At 43.1% G+C, this 10,000-nt stretch overlaps 1 protein-coding gene across 2 annotated transcripts in view; it reads right to left on the bottom strand.

Annotated features, from left to right (window-relative positions):
* Window positions 1-2,981: 2,981 nt before the first annotated feature.
* Window positions 2,982-10,000, bottom strand: part of LOC147018638 (sperm motility kinase 2B-like) — a 170,380-nt gene continuing 163,361 nt past the window's right edge. Inside the window, exon 2 of one of the 2 annotated variants that reach the window (XM_085898528.1) lies at window positions 2,982-4,806. In XM_085898528.1, the coding sequence (XP_085754654.1) occupies window positions 3,251-4,408 (1,158 nt within the window). In that variant the 5' untranslated portion in view covers window positions 4,409-4,806 and the 3' untranslated portion in view covers window positions 2,982-3,250. The remainder of the gene's footprint in view (window positions 4,807-10,000) is intronic. The other variant, XM_085898523.1, reaches the window with a different exon arrangement.

Below are 10,000 nucleotides of genomic sequence, written 5' to 3'. Positions count from 1 at the left end.
GGTACATGCTTCTCTTCCCCCCAGTGCAAAGAGATTCTGTGATGTACTCTTCCATCTGTCTTTTCCCCAGGTCGTGGACAGATAACAAGGACTTCTGAATATCCTTGGAAGCGATGACACTACTTGATATATTCACAATATGTTCATCTGGATGATCAGTGGTCCAGAACGGATGTGTCATATTGTCTTCGACATGACAAATCAATCGCTGTACATGCTGTTCATCACGGTTCAGAGCTGCAGGGCGCATTTGTTCATGACCCATGTCATCCTTGTGGATGGTCCCACTTCTGGATCATATGGCAGATGCATATTCTCCAAAGCTTTGTCGTGTGATTGTCCACCGAAGTAGTGCAGACTCCTTTCTCGTTAGGCCAACAATGCCACCGCTGCTCTCAGCATCCCTAACCCTAACCTAAACCCTAACATATAATGATGTGGTTGTGATACTACATTATTCTCCTGTCCAATCGACACATTTCAATACAAAACGTGTAAGAAGGGGCTCTTTGTCTTGTAGTTTATGGGAAATTATGTGATTTTCTGAAATGGTCCAAATATTCAGACTGGTATATCCTTCAAATGTGAATATTTCATGGACCGCACACCAAAATATGAGGACAACAGGGTTAATGTGTTACTGAGATCACCATCTTTCATATGAGACCTGTTGTAGCTTTGTGTCAAGCTGGTTGATTAAACTCCTAAAATATAGCCCTTTATTGAGGTTTACCGCTGGCCTAAGGTGGGTGGCTGTTTCTCAACAAAGTTATTAATGATTTGGTTTGTATAAAACACTTCTTCAAACTTATCAAATCCTGGTGTTTTGTACTTTGAGGGTTTTGCATGTGGACTAAAGGCCCGGTCACACCTTGACGTTTTAGCCAACGTATGCCGATTTTTGAATTTTTTTTCTAAAACGCTGGCACACGTTGAATACGTTATGGGTAAGTTTTGATAACATTGAGAGCACCCTGGCATACGTCGTAGTACGTTGCCATACGTCGTTGTACGTTGGCTTTAAACGTTGTACTTTTCGGTTGTCCTCAAATTTTTTCATGCTTGAAATTTCACGACGTATGCCGGCGTATGACTCACACGTTCCGCTACGCTGGCCACAAGTTGTAGGCACGGTCTGCGATCGCTGACAGACGTCAACACATGCTACTTGTAAGTTAATCATAAGTTGAGACACGCCGAGGTAATGTTTAGCATATCCGAAACTTATTTCTAACCTATGATTAACGTGTTGTTGGCACGTTACGCGATCGTTGCCACACGTCGACAGACGTTACTTTTAAGTTACTCATAGGCTGAAAGACGTCGGTATAATGGATCGTCCTTGCGTCAGCGTCCACGGCCACGGCCAGGACACTTATTTGCAGCATTCTTCAAACTTTTCTTCGGCATGACGAGGATGTTCACACTTCGATGTCTAGCTTGGCTATGATTCCAATTGTCCATCGGCAGCGTCTATTTAAAATAGTCGAGTTTTGAGCGTTTTAACACGTTCAGAAGAAACGCTTCAAATTTCCAAACCCCAGCGTCAAAAAAAAAACAAAAAAAAAAAAAACAAAGGCGAGTGACAGCAATTTAAATCGTTCATTGTAAACAATGAAACTAGCTGAGTGGTACCGTTTAAAAGTCGTTGAGTGTAAAAAAAATTCAAATTGTTGAGCGTAAGCGTCTACTTTCAATAGTGGAGATGCAGCCATTTAAATCGTTGAGTGGCAGCCTATGAACCTACCCGTGGACACGCGGACCCAAGGAGGATCCATCATAACTCACACCCTCCCCCTCACACCCACCTACTACTGCCAACATGAACAAACTACTACTAATACTAATACTGATACTGATACTGATACTGATACTGTTACTGCTGACATGGACATCGACTCAAAAAGGACTCGAAAACACTGTTGGGTTCCCCTTTTATGAACACCATTTTTATATACCAATTCCCAAAACCGCTGGGAACACGTCTTTATATGGCAGTTGTAAGCTAGAAACACATTCATTTTTTTTTTTTTGTCGACCGGAAGACGTCATTGGAATACGTCTACATACGTCGATGTGTGTTGGGACGACGTAAAGAATTGGTTCAAAGCACGTCAAACACAAGTTAGAAATAAGTTTCGCGTAAAAAAGACATTACCGCGACGTGTTTCGACTTATGAGTAGCTTATAAGTAGCGTTTGTGGACGTGTGTAAGCGTCCACATATCGTGTGTAAAACTTATCCTCATCGCATGCGAACGTGTGTCATATGCCGAGTACGTCGTAAAATTTTGAACATGTTCAAAATTTCTTGACGTACTCTACTTACTACAACTTATGATAGCGTATTTAGCGTTCTACTCGCGCATACCAAACTTACCCATACCGTATTCGACGTGCCCCAACGTTTTAGACACACTTTTTGTTACGTCGGCATACGCTGGCAAGATCGCCAAGGTGTGACCGCGATTTTGACCCTTCCATTTCTACGGCAGTTATGATTTGAATCGTTGTGCGTCAGCCTTTTAATAGGCTACGTCACGACATCGTCGGCTATGCGTGCAACGCGCTATGCCTAAGTTAGACTATCGTTGGGCATCGGTTGTGTAGGCCGACAACAGGTTCAGCATTCGTTGGTATAAGTTATCTATAACACAACGAAACGTTCTGTGTAGTTACCAAAGCGTTATACATAAGACCAAGTCGCTATGAATACGTCCGAATCTTTAAAAAAAAACATCAAAAGTTCAACGTAAGCCAGCGTTTTACATACATTTTAACACGTTGCCATCGCTGGCTAAAACGTCAAGGTGTGACCGGGCCTTAAGAGGGGAGTGTTTCACTCGTTTAATTCCAGCTGGTACATGTAAAGAATTTTGTTTTCCAGGATATTGTTAACAATCCATGGAGTTCCGAAAATTCTGAAACTGTAATGAAATGAAATGAGATGAAGGTTAAAAACAAAATCATCTCAAGCTTTTTCACTTTACCAACAGATAACAATTTTATATACTGTTGGATCCCAATATTCGTGGGGGAGATGTTCCTGAAAAATGCCACAAATGATGGGGTTTGCGAATGTTGTGGCATTGCTTTTTATTATATTTTTTTACATGGTCTAGGCTCATGGAAGAGCGATTACACAGATAAAATCAGGACACAATACAACAGAGAACAGCAGGAGAAAGGGGAAACACCAACACCAGGGCGGAGGGAGAAATTAGACGGAGACAGACAAACAAGGCATGCAGTTAACGATGAGGGGTAAGAGAGAATACAAAAGGTGTACAATATGGATATGTAAGCAAAATTGTGTTTGAGCAGTTTGTGATTTTGTCAAGGTCTGAAGAGAGGGAAGCGGCAACTACTAGAGGAGAGAAGAGGAGGGAGGGGAGAGGAGAGAAGAGGATGGAGGGGAGAGGAGAGAAGAGGAGGGAGAGGAGAGAGGAGAGGAGAGAATGGATGGAGGGGAGGGAGAGAATGGATGGAGGGGAGGGGAGGGGAGAGAATGGATGGAGGGGAGGGGAGAGGAGAGAATGGATGGAGGGAAGGGGAGAGGAGAGGAGAGAATGGATGGAGCGGAGAGGAGAGGAGAGAATGGATGGAGGGTAGAGGAGAGGAGAGGAGAGGAGAGGAGAGAATGGATGGAGGGGAGAGGAGAGGAGATGAGAGAATGGATGGAGGGGAGAGGAGAGGAGAGAATGGATGGAGGGGAGAGGAGAGGATAAAATGGAGGGGAGAGGAGAGGATAAAATGGAGGGAGAGGAGAGAATGATTGGAGGGAGGGGAGAGGGTATGACAAAGGGAGGGGAGAGGATATGACAAAGGGAGGGGAGAGGAGAGAAGAGTACGGAGGGGAGAGGAGAGAAGAGTACGGAGGCGAGAGGAGAGAAGAGGACGGAGGGGAGAGGAGAGAAGAGGACGGAGGGGAGAGGAGAGAAGAGGACGGAGGGGAGAGGAGAGAAGAGGACGGAGGGGAGAGGAGAGAAGAGGACGGAGGGGAGAGGAGAGAAGAGGACGGAGGGGAGAGGAGAGAAGAGGACGGAGGGGACAGGAGAGAAGAGGACGGAGGGGACAGGAGAGAAGAGGACGGAGGGGACAGGAGAGAAGAGGACGGAGGGGACAGGAGAGAAGAGGACGGAGGGGACAGGAGAGAAGAGGACGGAGGGGACAGGAGAGAAGAGGACGGAGGGGACAGGAGAGAAGAGGAGGGAGGGAACAGGAAAGAAGAGGACAAAGGGAAGGGAGAGAAGAACACGCGCGTACACACATGCGTACACACACACACACACACACACACACACACACACACACACACACACACACACACACACACACACACACAGATTTAGCTTCAGTAAAATTATAGCAGCAGTAAAACCATCTCTCCCATTCTTACACAAAATCATTCCACTCTCCCTTTAGTGTCTGGTTAGGATTGTTTCAGAGACTCCAATGAGGTTCGGATGCGAAACGTGTTCACCCTGAAATACATTCCTTCAATCTCTTGTCAAGGGAACCTCATCGCTTAGAGAGCCTTATAAACGACCACTCCACTGTTCAAACGTACAGTATATGAAAACCACCCAAACAAGTCGCAACGTTTATTCTGCCTCTTCGGAAATCAGATTCCCAGTGTTGACTTCTTCATGTTTCTAACTCACAATGTAAACGTTTGTGCGATCTTAACCCTTTTTTAAGGGATCTTTTAACAGCTTAATTTCTGAGGAGTTCTCTTCCAACATATTTTGATGTTTAGATGACGACATTTAAGAAGATGAGGACGATGTTTCTTTGAGTTCTTCACCTGAAAAACAACAGAGAGAATGAATGAAGAGAAATGGTGAAGAAAAGTTAGAAGAACAGAATTGAAGTTGAGGATAACAGTCAGTGATTGTGTTTCTGTGGTGAGTAGACATTTCCAGTGTCATATTGCTGTGATGATGAAGTGCAACTTTTTAAAAACAACGTTGTCATATTATTATGACTACAATGTCACTCTTTAATATCACGTCGTCGACAGATATGCCTCCACCCAAATTACTACATCATCACATGGACTTGCACCAAACTCGATTTAAATCCCTGAACCCCGATTCAAAAAAAGTAAATAATTCTGGCTGCCAGACCATGCATCCAATCAGGTTGAAGTTGAAATTGAAAATGTATATTCCATATGACTACTAGATTATAATTGTGAAGTTTCGCATTGATTGGTGAGCGGTTCAAGAGAAATCATTTTTTAAAGATTTTCATTCAATCAAAAATGGATGCCAGACCATGTGACCTATTAATTATTTGTGAACACCCTGGTATCCCCAAGGATTGTGGAGCACATAGGCAAACTTTCCCGTCGATCTGTCAAGCACTTCTGGAGCAGATTTTTGAAGGTTTATTCTTCATAAAAATCATAGATGCATAAAAATCATAGAATCATAATAATCAATCATGTGACCTATGACATCATAGGTGGAGAACTTTTTGCTCCTCATAGATAAGCGATCATACCTGAAAAGTTTTGCATGAATCTATTTTGCCATTTTGGAGAGGGTTTTTTTTGAAGGTTTTTATGTTAAAAATAACATGGCTGCTGAACCACTTGACTGATGAATTCATCAATTTTTTCCCCTATACAATTTAGCCCAAGATGACCCTCAAAAATTTTCATATTGATCGGATAAATCATTCGACATATGCAATTATGACATCATAATGAGGCTACCAATGACATCACTAAAAAATATATGACTTATTTCTCATGGGAGGACTTAATACGTGCCATGTTTCATTTTTTTCCATTGAGCTGTCTCAGAGATAGAGACCCAAAATTTTTCCTTTATTCAAACATGGCTGCTACACCACATGACCGATGACATCATAATTATCATTAAAACATTCCACATGAGTAGTCACACCAATGGTGGAAATTTCGTGTCAATCGCATAAGCGGTTGCAGAGTAAACATAGAAAATTATCACAAACGGCCAACCCGAAAACATATGGCTCCGGTAACTTTGTCAGCGGAGACATAAAAATGAGGTGTGTGTGTGTGTGTGTGTGTGTGTGTGTGTGTGTGTGTGTGTGTGTGTGTGTGTGTGTGTGTGTGTGTGTGTGTGTGTGTGTGTGTGTGTGTGTGTGTGTGTGTGTGTGTGTGTGTGTGTGTGTTCATAAAGCATAACATTTTCTCTCTGCTATCTCCCCTCTCCCTGCCCCTCTCTCTCTGTCCCATCCTTGCTCCAACCCCTCTGAATACAGTACAGCACTCTCCTCCCACATCTCTCTTTCCCTCTCCACATCCCTCTGTATATACGAATATGTACATATGTACATATATATGTACTCTGATCCTGCAGAGAGAATGCATATGATGCAGCTGGACACCCAGCAGGAGTGTATTTTGCGACGTGTGGTAAAGCATCGCTCTCCTCCCCCTTCCTTGCTTTCCCCTTCCTTCTGTCTCCCCCCTTTATTTTGTCGGAAGATAGGTCCTACCAAAAGAAGAAAATTCACAAGAAGCAAGCAATGACTTGCGAAAGCTGCGTTTAGACTCTAGAGCAGGCTTAACTCAACAGAAAGAAGCAAGACAAGAAGCAAATGCAGCAGCAGTGGCTGCATTCAGAGCATCTGAAACTCCTCAACAGCAAGAAAGAAGATGAGAGGAAAATGCTGCACCAAAAGCTGCATCCAGAGCAGCCTTAACTCCTGAAGAGCAAGAAAGAAGATGAGAGGTAAATGCAACAGGAATGGCTGCATCCAGAGCAGCTGAAAGTCCTCAACAACACGAGGCAAGGCGAGAGGAAAACATTGCAACAAAAGCTGCATTCAGAGCAGCCTTAACTCCTGAAGAGCAAGAAAGAAGACAAGAGGCAAATGCAACAGGAATGGCTGCATCCAGGAACCAGCCCTTGAGGGAAAAAGAAAAAAGTCTGCATTCCCATTCAATCCAGCCTTGGATTATGCTCTGATCCATTAGTTGCTATTGGCTCAATGTCAATTACTTGCAGCCACTGTGATGCAATGAAATCGACAGGAGAAGCTCCAGGGATATGATGCAACAGTGGCATGGTTCGGCTGACTCAAATTAATGCGCCTCCTGAGGGGCATTCCATGTCAAGTGTACACACCCTCCCGACACTAATACCTCATTTTCTCCTCATATGTTCGTCATTTATTCACTTGGGTGAAAAAAACTCAAAATACCAACTTATAGACCTGTGGGCCCATCGGGGCGCATTTTAGGGGCCCCCCAAATTTGGGCGTCCCCAGTTTACCCACAATCTTCCAGAGGCCATATCACAGGTTGTAGTGGTCCAATTTGGCTGATCTTGGAATCAAAATGCTCGTAAAAGCAAGATGTTTCAAATCGCGTAAAGTAAAATCACTCCAAAACAGAAATTCAAAAAGTTATAGTTTGGGGCGCCCTTTGACCTTGGGCCCCCGCTCCCCAGCCAAACCGATGGTCCCGATTTTTTCGTGTGAGAATACCCCTTCATATGCTCCAACACCTCAGCATAAATTAAAATGGGATCTCAATGGGTTCAAGTGTGATGATGGTTTTATTGTTTCGGACTTGGGTGCTGGACACACAATACCCCACAATACATAGCACAATATTTGAACACAAGATTTCCAATAAACTATATCAGTATATTGTACATCAATTTTCCACATGCACATGCAGGAACTGGAAGCGATACTAGTATGAGGAAGAGTTTTTCCTAGCATATTATAGTCAAGATTTTTTGCCAAGCAATGTTTTATTTGACAGCTATGTTTCTTTTTTACTGATTGTGTAGGTTCTACCTGTAGCAGTTTTTGGTTCGACGGAAAGGAGTACAGTAGACTAGGCATAAGTCGTCACCATCGGGACCGAGAAAAAAGTGACGACTTAGACATGTGACGACTTACGCGTATGCGAACATTCATGATGACTGTGGGGTGAAGGATGAAGTCGCGCGTGGCCTGGACATGTACGTGTGAGAGGGCGCAACAATCTCGAAGCCGGCTATTGTACCAAAAGGGAAACACAATCCTCGAGGCATAGGTGGGGGTTCATTGGTTAGTTGGAAAGTGATCAAGCAAAGATGGAATTCATGAATCACTTTATCAAAAGTAAAGATAATGAACAACTGTAAGACAACTCGTGTACCATCGGTGATGTTATATGACCATCGACAAATGTGGAATGAATGGCTGTTAGAATTCATTCATTGGAATGAATGTAGAATGAGTTTTCATATGGAATGAAAACTCATATTCCATTGACAAATGTGGAATGAATGGCTGTTAGAATTCATTCATTGGAATGAATGTAGAATGAGTTTTCATATGGAATGAAAACTCAAATACCATCGACAAATGTGGAATGAATGGCTGTTAGAATTCATTCATTGGAATGAATGTAGAATGAGTTTTCATATGGAATGAAAATTCGTATACCATCGACAAATTACATGACACACAATCATCGTGATGACTACCACTCAATACCTATGTGAAAGTGAGTGTGGTGATGCACAAAACAAGCCAATATAAAACCATGATCGGACTTCAACACTAAGCTCGATCGATCCTTTACTCCTTCGCCAGAGACTGCATTGCGCAGCCTGTCTACCTCTTCAGATGCATGTGGGACGACGCGCTGACTGAGCTGAACGCAGCGCAGTTATAAATAGCCCGTGCATCACGATTCCATGAAATCGGGCTTCTCACGAGGCAACAGTTCTGTGTGACGAGTTAGGCGTGGTAATTTACTTGAGTTTCCATTACGCGGGAACGGACAACATCTGACGACTTAGACGAAGTGACGACTTAGAGATGACAACTTACAGACTTTATTCAAAGTCTGTAAGTCGATTTAACATTGGATAAATTCGGGACTTTTTGACGCTGCCGACTTAGGCGAAGTGACGAGTTACACGCTGCCGCCTTACGCCTAGTCTACTGTATATCAGAAATGTCTAAAATGCAGTGATCCTTCAATGTCAGGAAAAAAAAGAAAGTATTTGCGGGCCCGTTTGGATGAAGAAAATTCACTTTCACTTCATGAGTGTCCTGAAAGGCTTCCATGATGCAGGCAAGCCACCATTTTCCATCATAGTGCACTGTGACATAACCTGAGAGTTTCCCATTAAAAGTTGGTGTAGATTTTGAAATATCTGACTCGATACGGTGTTCCTCGCTAAGGCTGAATTCGCGTACTTGAAGAGCAGTTTCATAAATAGGGATGAAAGCATGAAGTTTTTGAGTTCCAGCTATGGTTTTGGCCGTTTTTAACCTTTCTTCCAGATTTCGTTCTTCCTTGTCATACGCCTCGTGGATCCCGTAACCGAACCTCATTTCATTCAAACCATTTTCAGCAAAGGCGAAAAGGTCTTTTGGAGAAATAATTTGACTGTCGTAAGGTCTACGGAGGCTCTCACGTGTTGCTTCTCGTTTGACTGTACCTCCCACGCCATCTGAAGGGCCCTTGCCATGACTTGTGGCAAAAAATGCCATTCTGCGTCAATACCATACTCTGATTTGTGATGACATAGGTTTATGAAGGCTTTGCAATTCTTATATTGGCCAGCACAACCATGTGTAAAATAGTAAAGTTTCTTTACATTTCCAAAGTGAGATTTCAAGTGTTCAATGAGAATTCTTTGGAAGAGGTGGACTGAGACAACGTCGTGAGTATTGTATTCTAATATAATCGTGAACGAATCGTGGTTTCATTTGCCATCGTCCAATTTGAAATAGTAAACCCAGGGGTGAATTGTCACTTGAGAGCAGTTCCAATGGAATCCTTGGGCCGCATCCTGTACGACAAACAAATAGTTCTCTGAGAAGTCTCCAATAATGACAAATTCTCCTTCACCGATTTCGTCTTTCTTATTTTTCAGAAACTGAGATTGGCCCTTGGCAATGAGGTCGTGTCTCACGAATTTCACCACGCGTTCACAGAATTGATTAATTAATTCTTCCAAAGACAGGACCATGGAGCTCAGTTCAGATCTGTC

Source organism: Eptatretus burgeri, chromosome 10, assembly GCF_056783735.1.
Source record: "Eptatretus burgeri isolate ZD-2024b chromosome 10, Ebu_testis_v1, whole genome shotgun sequence".
Taxonomy (NCBI): domain Eukaryota; kingdom Metazoa; phylum Chordata; class Myxini; order Myxiniformes; family Myxinidae; genus Eptatretus; species Eptatretus burgeri.
Note: the sequence above shows the minus strand (reverse complement) of the source record. Positions and strands in the feature narration are given on the sequence as shown.